The 13,883-nt window shown below is 36.6% G+C and overlaps 2 protein-coding genes across 2 annotated transcripts; both read left to right on the forward strand.

The window, feature by feature from the left end:
* The first annotated feature begins 1,961 nt into the window (after positions 1–1,961).
* On the forward strand, positions 1,962–2,306 carry LOC149143692 (uncharacterized). Its single transcript, XM_089451905.1, has one exon. The coding sequence runs from the start codon at positions 1,962–1,964 to the stop codon at positions 2,304–2,306; it is 345 nt and encodes a 114-aa protein (XP_089308031.1).
* A 5,029-nt stretch (positions 2,307–7,335) lies between these two features.
* Positions 7,336–7,971, forward strand: LOC149143693 (putative phosphatase PSR2). The gene has a single exon (XM_089451906.1). It carries the CDS (start codon positions 7,336–7,338, stop codon positions 7,969–7,971), a length of 636 nt encoding a protein of 211 aa, XP_089308032.1.
* Positions 7,972–13,883: the final 5,912 nt, after the last annotated feature.

Below are 13,883 nucleotides of genomic sequence, written 5' to 3' on the forward strand. Positions count from 1 at the left end.
TCAAATTCTCCGTAATGGTGAAATATCACGAACTCCTTTCTGATGATGAATGCTCCAAATGATGCAACCATTCATGTACCTCAGGATGCCTTTAAAACACACTTGATCCTGAAGATGTCTTCCACTACAAAACCATCTTTACCTTTCTTCTCGTATCTTTCTTTCAATGTATTGATGCTACTGCTCTTTAGTTTTACTGCTTGTTGACGAAACCTTTTCACACAGAGGTCTGGAACTGATCAGTAGTTACAAGTGCCTGCTTTAAGGAATTTTGAAACTATTTTAAAATAGACAATGTTTGCTATACCCAATAAACTTGAGTTGCCACAAAAGTTAAGTGAAAAACAATCAAAAGACTTGAAAGCTAAATCATGATAATGACTTTTTCTGATACTTCCTCTGAAGTGCATAAACTAGGGCTTCTCAAAACCCTAAGTTGTCAAGAGAGGGAATGAAATTATTATCCTTTAGATGTGTGCACTACTCTAATAACCCTAAAAAATGTGAATTATGCCCTTGCACATTTCTAGGTCTACCACAAGTGTAATACAAAAATTATCAAACAAATCTTACCAAAAAATTGAGACAAGGTTGTATCAGATTCTACCTTTAGAAGGAGGTCTTATGCTATCGAAATTCTGATGATGGGGCTCCCCTTAGGGTAGCACAAATCTATGTTTTGATAATCATAAAAATCAGTTCAACATGTCATAGTTTCCTTCATAAATTTGCCTCATAAAGATAGAATTTTTGCAGTGGTCCCCTTATTAATGTTCTGCTTCATAATGCAAAAATACGTGCCAAAGATATGCCATTGTTCTGTGCCCTAAGAGATCTAAATACCTTCAAATCAGAGTGCCTAGAAATACTTTGGTCAAAGGCATTATTTACAACAGATTATGCCCTAAGAGGGCCGAGTCATAAGCAGGTGCACAAATATCAACCGCAACTTCAAAATCTGAACAAATTTTAGAGAATGCTTTAGAAAATGTCCTTTAGATATTTTGCACAAAACACATAGGTACAAGAAGTGATGCTATAGGGGTCGAAAAGGATCTAATAAATAGTCATAAAAATCACAGTTATAGCCTAAAATATCATCCTTGAATTACTCCGCAGACGAGCCTTCCAATGTGCCACAAAGATACCACCGAACAAACCAAAGAAGCTTCAAATTTTAGCTGTTAAATTCCTCCACAAATAGCGGCAAATAATGACTCAACAAAATTTTCAGATATGCTTCAGATTAGGCCTGAAAGATTATGAACTTTTGTGCCTTAGAAAGCCCAAATAGATCTCAGATTCTTGTCCAAATTAGGACAAGCCCTAACCACATAAATATAAGAAAAATATCAAGGGTTCCAGAAGATTGAATTAGGGCTTAAAAGTTACCTTAGGAAGTTGTGAATTTGAAGCCAACAAATACCTCATGAACAACCATAGATTTGTCCCAAAAGGAGGTTCAAGAATGGTCTCAGTGTCCACGAATTGTCTTAAGAAAATATCAAAAAATTGCCTCAGAAATAAAGTGGCAGTAAGCTCATAACATGGTCTGAATTGTTGTAAAAGAGGATTGGAGTCCTCATCATCTTATTAATAAAATTATTTTATTCTGGTTCATATTTTTGTGTCCTGGTTTAATTTTTGGTAAAAATATTAATAGACATAACTTAACAATTGGAAAGAAATACCAATTCACCCCCCATCAGTATTTCCAACAATTAGTATCAGAGCCAACTTCCTCAATGTCAACCTAACAACTGGAAGAAGGAATTTAGAGTGACAATGGTTAGAAAGGATGCATGTAGAGTCCCTCAATTTGATGGAACAAATTCACTTTCTGGAAAGCTAGAATGGAATTTTACTTAATGTCTCTTGGATTCCAAGTTTAGCAATCTCTCACAGATGGATATGAGATCCCCTCTCCTCTTCCAATAGATCTAGATGGAAAGAAGGCATATATGGAAAATGCAAAGGCATTGAACTCCATTGCAAGTGGTCTATTAGATTCAAAATTCACTAAAGTTATGAGCATTAAAACAACCAAAGAAATGTGGGACAAGCTCATTAGCATCTATGAAGGAGATGAAAAAGTCAAGAAGGCTAAGCTCCAAAACTTTAGAAGGCAGTTTGAAGGACTCAAAATGAATAAAGAAGAAGACATTTCTGCTTACTTTCTCCAGGTAGATGAAGTTGTCAGTTCTCTCAAAAGGCTTGGTGAAGATGTCAAGGAGAAGATTGTTGTCCAAAACGTTTTGAGACCTCTCCCAGACCGCTTTGATGCCAAAATCAGTGCCATAGAATAATTGAAAGACTTGGACATAGATGAGCTTCATGGAATTATAATTGCACATGAAATGAGAACAAGAAACTCAAATCACAATGAAGATACGTTCAAGGCATAAAAAATATCAAGAAAAGGGAAGAGTTGCGGTTGCAACAATGATGATTCTGATGTTGAAACAAAATTGACACAAATTTGTGAAGAAGTTGAAGAAAGGATCCAAACTCAAAGGTAAGTACCCTCTTATTTGTTTTAAATGTGGAAAAATAGGACATTATGTTGCGAATTTCCCCTTCAAGGATGATAGTGATGATGAAGATGGAACCGAAAGAAGAAAATTTAGGAAGAAAGGACCAAACAAGAAGAATTTATTTTCCGAACAAGATAGTGATGATTATGATGAAAATGAACCTAAGAAAAGATTATCTAGGGAGAAAGGCTCAAATAAAAGGAATTTCTTTCCCAAACGAGATAATGATGATTCCGATGACTATGTAGGAAGTAGTGAAGTATTGTTCATAGCACTCACATATGATACTAATGAAACTGAAGAAGAAGAAGAAGGAAAGGTGGATGATTTGCTGTTCAATGCTATTGAAGAAAATGAAAAACAAATAAAGTAGATTATCTCTCTCAAAATTGAAAAAGAAGAAGCAAAGAGGATAAAATACGTCTTGAACAAAAAGCTAAAGGAAAAGGAAGAGATATGCGAGAAATTGGAAGCCAAACTTGTCTCTCTAAAGAAGGAACTAGACTAGGTCAAAAAAATTTAAAAAGCTCTCAAACCCTTGATGTCATCCCCAACACTCAAAGACCACAACATGAAAAATTAGGGCTTGGCTAAATAGGCAAATCATCCAAATCAAAAGAGAACACTAGTGATCATCATGAAGAAATACCAAAAAGCTATGCTGATGCTCTTCACAATTATCCAAGAGGAGAGAAGAAATTCCAAGTGAAAGATCTTCTTACAACAATCCATGGAATGAGAAGTCTTTTCTAAAAAAAGATGTCACATCAAGCCAAGGCTATCCTAACATGTATAAAACTATTTCCTTGGTCATTGTTTCTCTTGCAAAAAATTTTGTCACCAAGCTAAGCATTGCAAGGCTCATGGAAATAATAATAATGTTAATTGAAGGGGGTATAGGTCCAATTTCCCAAATAACTCTGTTGATTCAAGGAGACAAGATCAGATCAAGACTTATAATTCATTTGATCCTTTTGTCAAAGTATATTCTAGAATGCTCGAAATGTAATAATCCAGGTCATGAGGCTCAAAATTGTCCACTTGAGCTAAAAGAAAAGGTTTGGAGAAGGAAGGAATCCACTACAGAAAAATGTGGTCTAGCTTTGTGTGCACAAAATGAGGAAAACAAGTGGTTTGTAGATAGTGGATGTTCTAAGCACATGATTGGTGACCAAAATAAGTTTATCTCGCTAGACAAGAAGGATGGAAATGTAACTTTTGGAAGTGGATCCACTAAAATTGCTGGTAAAGGCATATTGAGTCTTGTCAATGGAAAAGGCAAAGCACAAAATGCACTATTTGTTGAAGGAATGAAGCACAATCTTCTACCGTCAACCAAATTTGTGACCAAGGACATGATATCATTTTTAGTGCCAAGGATTATGATATAAGAAGGTCTTCTTTAGGAAAAATTATGGGAAAAGGAGTAAGACCAACATGTAATATATATACTATAGGTGAAATTCAAGAAGATTTTTTTTACATAAGTCAAGTAGATGAAAGTTGGTTATGGCACAGGTGATTGGGACATCTTAATTTTGACAAATTGGTAAAGATTAACAAATCTCAAGAGTAAGATACATTCCCATAATTTCAAAACTTGAAGAGGCTATTTGTTCACCATGTCAACATGGAAAGCAGATAAGGACCAACTTAAAGACAAAGGATTGCTCAACATCAAAGCCTATGGAGATCACCCATGTGGATCTATGTAGACCAACCAAAACTCCAGCTCTACAAGGAGAAATGTACTTTGTATTATTTGTAGATTATTATACTAGAATGATGTGGGTATTTTTCATAATATTTAAATAAAAAACTCTAAAATGTTCTAAGAATTTCAAGGTTCTTGTTGAAAATGAAAGGGAATAAAAAATCAAGTGCTTAAGAACAGATAGAGGTGGAGAATTTACTTCTAAAGAGTTCAATGAATTTTTTGGAACACATGGAATCAAAAGGGAACTCTCCGTTGCTAGAACTACACAACGAAATGGAGTGGTTGAAAGAAGGAAGAAATCCATACAAGAGACTGTAAGAACAATGTTGCTTGCAACTGATTTCCAACCTAAATTTTGGGTAGAAGCAGTTGGGGTAGTAGTATATACTATGAACAGGGCACAACTCTAGATGAATAGTGAGAAAAATCCATATGAATTATGGAAAGGAATACCTGCTTTAGTGAAATATTTCAGAATATTTGGAAGTAAGTGTTTTATGAAGATCAATGATGATTCACCAGGCAAGTTCAACTCTCGAGTTGAAGGAATATTTCTTAGATACTTTACAATAAGCAAGGCCTATAAATGCTACAAAAATCGGTTGCAAAAGATAGTTGAAAGTATGGATGTAAAGAATGATGAAACTTTTTCTAAAAGAGAAGTCAAAATCAATGAAGAAGATCCTATCCTTGGAGATCTAGAAGAAGATGCTGCAAGAGAAGAAAAGGAGCCGAAAACCATATCCAACTCCATCAAGGGTAAAATTTGTTCAAAAACATCACCCAAAAAATCAAATTATTGGTGAATTAGATGATGGAATACACGCTCATAGAAAGATGACAAATACACAAAAAATAGACATTGCCTTATTATTCATGATAAAATTAGAATATTTCACTCAAGCTAGTAAGGATCCTCATTGGATAAAAGAAATGGAAGAAGAGATGCATCAAATTGAAAAGAATGGAACATGGGAGCTAGTGCCTTGTCCAAAGGACAATAATGTCATAGGAACCAAGTGAGTGTTCAAGAACAATATGAATGAAGAAGGAAAAATCATAAAAAACAAGGCAAGGTTGGTATGCAAGGAGTACTTTCAAATTGAAGGGACCTTCACCCCTGTAGCCCGATTAGAAGTTATAAGGATGTTTTTAGCATTTGCTTGTTCAAAAGGTTTCAAATTTGATCCAATGTACATAAAATTAACATTTCTAAATGGTGACCTGAGCGAAGAAGTATATAGGGAACAACCAGAAGGGTTTAATTTAACAGAAGGAAAAGACTTTGTTTACAAATTGAAGAAGGACTTGTATGGATTAAAACAAGCTCCAAGAGATTGGTATGCTAGACTTGATAATTATCTTCAACAACAAGGCTTCAAAAGAGGAGCTCCTGGGAGCAATATTTACATCAAGATAGATAAATATGACTTGCTAATCACACTTGTGTATGTTTATGACCTAATTTTTGCCAACAACGATGATGAGATGAGTCATGAATTTGCCCAAAATATGTCAAAAGAATTTGAAATGTCGATGACTGGTGAGTTATCTTACTTTATTAGACTTCAAATAACTAAAACCAGGGCAAATATGTTCATATCACAAGAAAAATATCTTAGATATATGCTTAAATGATTTGGGATGGAAGAATGTGCTATTGTGAGCATACCTATGACTAAAAGTTGCAAAATAAGGATGGTGAATATCCTATGGTAGATGATACTCTTTAAAAATCAATGATTGGATCCCTCTTATATATGACAGCTTCACGAATAGATATCATGCAAGCAGTAGGAATGGTGGCAATATTCTAATTAGTCCTTAAAGAATCTTAGATATCATGCAAGCAGTAGGAATGGTGGCAATATTCTAATTAGTCCTTAAAGAATTTCATATGCTAGCTGTAAAGAGAATCCTCAAATATCTAAAAGACATCCTTGATTTTGGATTATGGTACCCTAAGAGTAAAACTATGATATGAATGGAGAGTGGCATAGGCCCATGATATCCACCTAGGGTGTATACCTATGATATTGTAACTTAAAAAAGGCTACAAATTACAAGCCTCACTTTGTCAAAGGACAAATTGGTCCTCACAATGTAGCAACCATATGATTATTTCATTTAATAAATGGTTTCTTAAATGGATAATGGTTTTCTTCCCTATGTATTGAGTGTGTATCTTGAATATTGTGTTGTTTCTTTCCTCTCCCAATGTAGTTTTTAGGTCTCCTAGATCTTGGCCCATCCCAAAATCTGGATAAATGGTATCACAACGAGTTATGACTCCATGGAAATTGATGTTTTATAAATATTTCCAAGGAGGATCTGTCAGCCATTTTCTCCGAGTCTTGAAACTCTATCACAATCATCCGAGAGTCTTGAAACTCTATCACAATCATCTGAGAGTCTTGAAGCTCTATCACAATCATATGAGAGGCTGAGACAACACTTTCTTTCAATCTCTTTTGATAGAATTTAGATATTTGTGATAACAATTATGGCGGCCAACGACCATGATCAAATCAGAAAAGCCCAGATTAGAGACTCTGGAACATGAACGGATGAACAAGATCAAGATGAAGATCACATGGTCGTAATGGAAATATTGGCTTGCATTCTCGTGCTCGACACTACTAGTCATTATTTTCCTGATGCACATGAGCTCACAATTTTTCTTCCTTGTAGATCCGTCGATAACTAACCAGGTGGCCCTAAATGACGACAAATCTTACATAAAATAAAAAAGAAGCTCAGTTGGATACGACCGATGTCTCTTCAGTAAATTTGTCTCTATTAATTTTATTTCCATGGCCGGCGGAGCATATGCTTACCTAACAAATGATGTAATTCAACCACATTTTGCTACCCAACTTTTATCCTCTGATTTCAACCAGGGTTCAAACATGAGATCTTGTCTACAAACAAGAACAACAAATGTGGGCGACACACATATCAATCCACAACCAGAAGAAACAACAGAAAAAACAAGAACAGTCTTGTGCCCGCTGGCTATGGATGACCTATGCACACCAGCTAGCTTTCTTCATTCACCTCGTTGCAACCTTCATTCAACAAAACATGCCCAACAGTTCCTACCTTATTGCATTCTTCAGGTTCAAATCATTGCTCTGCACCTCTCCTTCTCCTCAACTGGAAGAGCAACAAAAAGAGTACTCGGATTTGCTTCAGCCTCGTATCACCTGTGAGGACGCCAACAATCTTACCGTAGTTCTTGATTTGGATGAAACATTGGTGTGTGCCTATGAATCAACTAATTTGCCTCACTTTCTCCATGCTCAACTTGGAATTAAATCATTTGAGCTGCAATGCATTTATATTGATAAGGATTGTGAAGGAAAACAAAATATAAACTATGTGACTGTTTATGAACGTCCTAGTCTACAAGAATTCTTAACAAGGATCAGTGAGATTGTAGAACTTGTTCTTTTCATAGCAGGTCTTGAAGGCTATGTTAGAATTCTTGTTGACAAGATAGATCCACAAAAACAGATCAATGCTCAACTTTATCGGCCTGTGATAGTTAACACAAAATACCCAGAATTGGCGTTGAATGTGAAGGTCGTTGGGCCATTAGGCTCGGATCAGCTGGGGGATTTCTATAATTCCCTGGATTCCTTTGTAAACTTGAAGCTGAAGCCCAGGGACTCGACCACCAGATCATGGAGTCCATGCTGCGTAGGAAGCTGCTATTAGCATCACATTTTAGTAACATTACGAAGATCATGGTGGTAAGCAAGGATTTTGGGTACAGATTTAGTCCTAGGCTCAAATCCCTCGCATTGCATTGGTGAGAATTATCGAAAACGTACAAGCTGAATTCAATGACCTGGTTTAAGCCAACGAGATTACTCAAGCCATGAAGCATCCATTCCAGAATCTTTTGAAGAGGAGAAATGGGCCACAACTAATAATGGGAACGTGCATTCCGATGTTCCAACAATTTCTGGAAACAACTTGTTTTTGTTCTATACACCAGTGATCTTGCAGAGCCTGGAATGGTGAACAACACCTCATTCTACTTCGCAATCATGACAGGTGTAGTCATAAGGTTCGATGCTCTCGTCTCAATGCTCACAGTTGACGAGGCTAGAAAAATATTCCTCTTCATGGAGGGTGGATTGCAGATGATTCTCTTCCATGTCATTATTATCATTTGGCTCACAGTGAAATTGTGTACGTGTTGCAAGGAAAAGTAGTTGCTAGCTTCGTGGAGTCAAGTACAAACAAACTCTTCTGTCAAACACTGGAGCCTGGCGATGTGTTCGTGGTTCCAAAGGGAACGTTGCACTTTGCTCCAAACATTGGATACAAAGTGGCAAGCCTATGTATTGCAGAGGCAATTTATAGTCAATGTGTGCCATTAATATTTTCAAAATACTATGCTCTTCCCTTCAGTGATGTGCTGCAATCTGTACTGGTAAATAGGTATGTCGAGATGCAAAATAAACTAAAGCAAGTTAATCCTGTTATCATTCAGTACCCCCATGCACACTTTGATCATTCGTGGGGCACAATATCTTTATTGAAGCTCATGTTTTCGTATGTTTATCAAATTCCGGTTGAATATCTTTTTGTTACATTTCCATTGAAAGACAAGAAGGATACTCCAGTTCATCTCAATGCCAAGGTCAGGTATGATATGGTGAGGGCCTTGAATGTGGGTGATCTCAGGCTAGCTTCAAGAGCATAAAAAAATGTAGGAGACCCAACTTCAACTTAGGCTTATTTAGAAATAGTGTTCCATTTAAGCATAGCGGAGGCACTTGGAATTCTTGATAAATTTATTGGAAAGGGTCCTGTTAGAATTTACAAATATAAGCCACTAGATCTCTACCAAGAAGATTGATACGCGAACTATCTCAACACGGTTATGGGTCGACCACACAAAACCCTTTCCACTGAAGTCCATTTGCTAGGCCACACACTGTCAGCGTCATAGTTGGACCACAAGCATTATAGGATATCTTTATCATCGGATCTTCGTTCATCATGGTTATGGGTCAACCACACAAAACGCTTGCCACTGAATTCCATCTGCTAGGTTGCAAACTATCGACATCACAATTGGCCCATAAGAATTACAAAGTATCCTTATCCTCATATCTTCGTTTCTCATGGTTAAGGGTCATACACAAAACCATGGTTATGGGTCAACCATGCAAAACCATTGTTTTCAACAACACTTGGTTTTGGGTCATCCACAAACCCATAATTATGCTCCTATTCAACAAAGGCTTTCCCAGAGGGAACTTCACACAATGGGGACCATTGCTTCCTAAGGGGGGAGGATTGAGCTGAATGAAAAGTGGTATCTACCATGGTATTGACCCATGATATCCACCTAGGGTATCTACCTGTGGTATTTACCCAAGGTATTGTAACTTAAAAAAGGCTATAAATAATGGGCTTCACTTTGTAAAATGATAGATTGGTCCTCCACAACGTAGCAAACATAAGCTTCATTAATTTAATAAATGGTTTCCTAAATGGATATCTGTTGTTGCTTTCCTCTCCCAGTGTAGTGTTTAGTGTTCAGGTCTCCAAGATCTTGGCCCCTCCCAAGATCCAGGTCAAACTCTAACCTCGAAAACATATATTGATGAAGATTGGGTAGGAAGTGTCGACAGTCGAAAAAGTACCAGTGGGAATGCCTTCTTCTTAGGAGATTATATTGTATCTTGGCTTAACAAGAAACAATCATTTATATCCCTTTCCACATCTAAAGCCAAGTACATATCCATTGCGGATTGTTGTACACAAATCCTATGGATGAAGGAAGCCTTGAAAGATGTCAACATAGACACAAATCAACCCATCACCTTCTACCGTGATAACACCATTGCAATCAACCTTTCAAAGAATCCAGTTATGCATTCAAAGACAAAACATATCCCAATCAAGTATCAATTCCTCTAAGAACAGGTGGTAGAATTAAACATCAAAATGGAATAGGTCCACACTAAGGAACAAATTGCATATACCTTCACAAAACCCCTAGCTCGAGAAGCATTTGAACGTCTTCGTCAAAAGATGGGGGTCATCTCTCTTGCATCACATTAGAACAACCCTTTGCTATTGATGTCAAAGTGGGAGAATATGACAAGGGGAGCAACATGATGACAAGAGGAGTAGCATAATGACAAGGGGAGCAACATGATGACAAGAGGAGTAGCATAATGACAAGGGAAGCATTTTATGAGAAGTTGTTTTCATCAATAACAAAGGGGAAGATTGTTGGAAGAAAAAATGTTATTGATGTCAAAGGATACACTAGCTCAAGGAAATGATGGCACAACCTTGTAGAGGACATCAAACCATTTCTAACAAGCATTTACTTGTCTCCTAACTCCTCATGGTTTGAGAGAAAATGAATTTACAAGTTGAAATATTATATTTTTTTACACTAGCTAACACGAGCCTACATGTGCAAGTCAACTCCTCCTCAAAGGGATACGTCTCCTCACTGTAGGGAAAATATGTATAAATACAAAGCTGGAATCCTCATTCAAAACATCCAACTCAGCTCAAAGATGGATTAGAAGTGTAGAAGAGGAGCTGAAGGGTTCATAACTTGTGAACCAAGGAAGCAAGGGGACGAAGATTGTTTGGTTTGTTGGCATTTTTGTATGGTTGGATCTTGGACTATATCTCTTCCTTGTGAAGAACTAATCGGATCCTTTATGGAGTAAACTTCTTCCTCCTATTACAGACTCATATTTTCCTGAGTTTGGTTTACTCCTCATCAGCTCAGACCTGAAGATAAGCCCAGACCTGTAGCATTTGAAACGAAGCATTCGTACATGTGGGATTCACACAATTCGAACCTGTGACTATGGCAAAACTTCATACTTGTGCATAGACTACCGAACCTATGGAAACATCATCAAACCCGTTGAAACTCTCAAACTTGTGGCACTGAAACTATTAGACCCGAGGCATATGTGAAGCTCAAACTTATGCCAAAAATATTCATGCCTATGGCATTTAATGTTTAAGACCTATGGATCTTGGTTGGAAGTTTTGGTATCTCTTTAAAGTTGTCTATTGGGAATATTTTGAAGAAACCTAGTGACTAAATTGAAGTTTTGAGGACAATGTTTTGGCATCGCTTGAAGGTAACTTATTGAGCTACCTTGTGACACTTTTGGAGAAAAGTGACAGTTATAACATAATAGAAGAGTAGTCTTGGAGAAGGATACTATGAAGCAGAATTGAGGAGCAATTATTGGAGAAGACTTTTGGAGAAGGATACTCTGAGGCATAATTGAAGAGAAGTTATTGGAGAAGAATTTTGGAGAAGGATACTCTAAAGCAAATTGAAAGCTAACAAACCTTGATGAGTATTTTGGAGCAAGTTTTGAAGTATAGTTGAAGAAATTTTTGAAGCACACTTGAAGATATCTTGAAGACTTGTTTGGAGAAGACCTTTTGTGCACTCTTGAAGCAACTGTGTTTGAAGATATTTTGATATCTTGTAAAGTAAGTCATTTTGTAAAATTTTGTTTTTTTGATCAAGTTGGAGCTTGGAGGGATTGGTGTCTTGGTTGTTGACAAAATTTGAGCTTGGGTTTGAAGTGGGGATTGTAGTCTTCAATCAAGGTTGGAGCCTTGAAAATAATTGAAAAATTTGTTGTACATGTTGGATCCTGAATTGTTGTAATGGAGGATTGGAGTCATCATCTTATTAATAAAATTATTTTAATTTGGTTCATATTTTTGTTTCCTGGTTTAATTTGTGATAAAAATATTAACTGGCATAACTTAACAATTAGAAAGAAATATTGATTCACCACCATTTTCAGTATTTCCAACATCTTCATCCTTAAAAAATTCAAGTGCTGGGCTTCTAGGGATTCCTTCCTTCCTTCCAAGGCTTCTTGTCTACTGGAGTTTCCAACTGGTGTAATCCATGACATATATTAAGATTTTTCAAGACTGATGTTTGTATTAATGAAAACAGCTTTCAAAAATCTCCCCCTTTGTCATTGATGGAAACACATGTACTCCCCATGCAATCATTTATCTTCCTGACTTCATGCTTCTGATCTTCTTTTCCTGATTTCTCTCCCCCTTTGACATCAATGGCAAAGGTTTTCTCCCCCTGAAAAAATACATTCCTCTTTCTTGCTACAATATACTTCCTTACTCCCCCTGACATGATATGTCTTTCACAACTTACCACAACTGGGACCTTCTGCAATTCTATATATGACTTTACTCTCCAAACCTACTACTCCACAAAGCTGAATAATCTTCCCACAACATGGATTACTGCTCTGAAAACTTCTTCATATCTTTCATCTATCAAGCTATCAAAGGATAGATCTTCAAAAGTGTACCCATTGCTACATAGACCCCCCCCCCCATTCCACATTCATAGGGAGTCAACAAGCTGGATTCTTCGGAATAATGTATGAGCCAAATTTGTAGCCATATCATATTGAACTTGACATATTCTATGGTACTTGCAGATTCATCATGGCCTTGTGACTTCAAAAATATCGAGAGCATGACTTTTGAGATTTCTTAATTCACTTGATTTTCTTGTTTTTTATTTCTTCTCTAAACCTTATTGTACCCGATGTTAGAGTTCTCTTTCTTGTATATGTAATCATGAGCTATATGTCCATAGTTATGACATTTGAAACTGATTCTATAAGGTACCTGAATGATGAAGAAACCGATGTATATTTTTTGCTGATAAAGTATTTTTGAAATCTATCTTACAATCCTGCAAGCTTGCTTATAGGTTTTTGATAATGTTTGCAGTCCCTAGCCATATGCCCGAAGTTAGAACATGCGAAACAATGACCAATAAACATACTAAGGTACATGGATGAGATGTCTTGTCTTGACGGTCTTCTGTAGCATTCTTTCTTGGAGGAGGAACAACCCTTTGCTGATCCTTTTCAGTATTACTTCTTGGAGTGACATTACCTTTAATCTTATTTTGACCTTGAATTTTCCTTTGAAGGATCTTGCTATAAGGCTTCTCGTCAACCTTGCTTTGTGGGGGCTTGGAGCTTGTGCCTTCATTGCATGAGGCTTAATTTGCTTCTTCTAACTTCATCTATAGTCAATAAATTACATTATACTTATTTTCACCATCCACCAATTTATTCACGTGCCATTCCTTGAGCCTCTCGATTTTAGTTAGGGAAGTGTCAAGTTATCTTTGCTTTTGAGCAATATCTTCCTGAAATTGAATTTTCAAGAATTTTCTTCTTTCTTTAGCCTCCACTACTTGAATTTTTATAAGGATGACCTTTTTTGTTGCTTTGTTAAGATCATGCATGTGCTCCTTTTGCATTTCACTTTCCTTTCTAAACCTGCTTATTTATGCTAGAAATGCATCAAGTTCCTTTTTCTTTTGACCAACTTCTACTAGAGATAACTCTAACCGGCTTGTTAAAATTTTCTCTTTCTTTTTAGCTTCCCGCACTTGATGTCATAGAAGGGGAACTTCTTCTTCAAGTACCTAAGTTTTCTTCCTTGCTTTGTTAAGATCACATAAGGTGCTCATCAATTATGCTTCCAATTCTACTACTACTTATTCTTCATCCGCTTCGCCTGACTCACAATCATCATGACCTACATGCTTCTTT

This window comes from Pinus tabuliformis, chromosome X (genome assembly GCF_031772625.1).
Source record: "Pinus tabuliformis cultivar Carrire ecotype Pingquan chromosome X, CPIR1, whole genome shotgun sequence".
Taxonomy (NCBI): Eukaryota; Viridiplantae; Streptophyta; class Pinopsida; order Pinales; family Pinaceae; genus Pinus; species Pinus tabuliformis.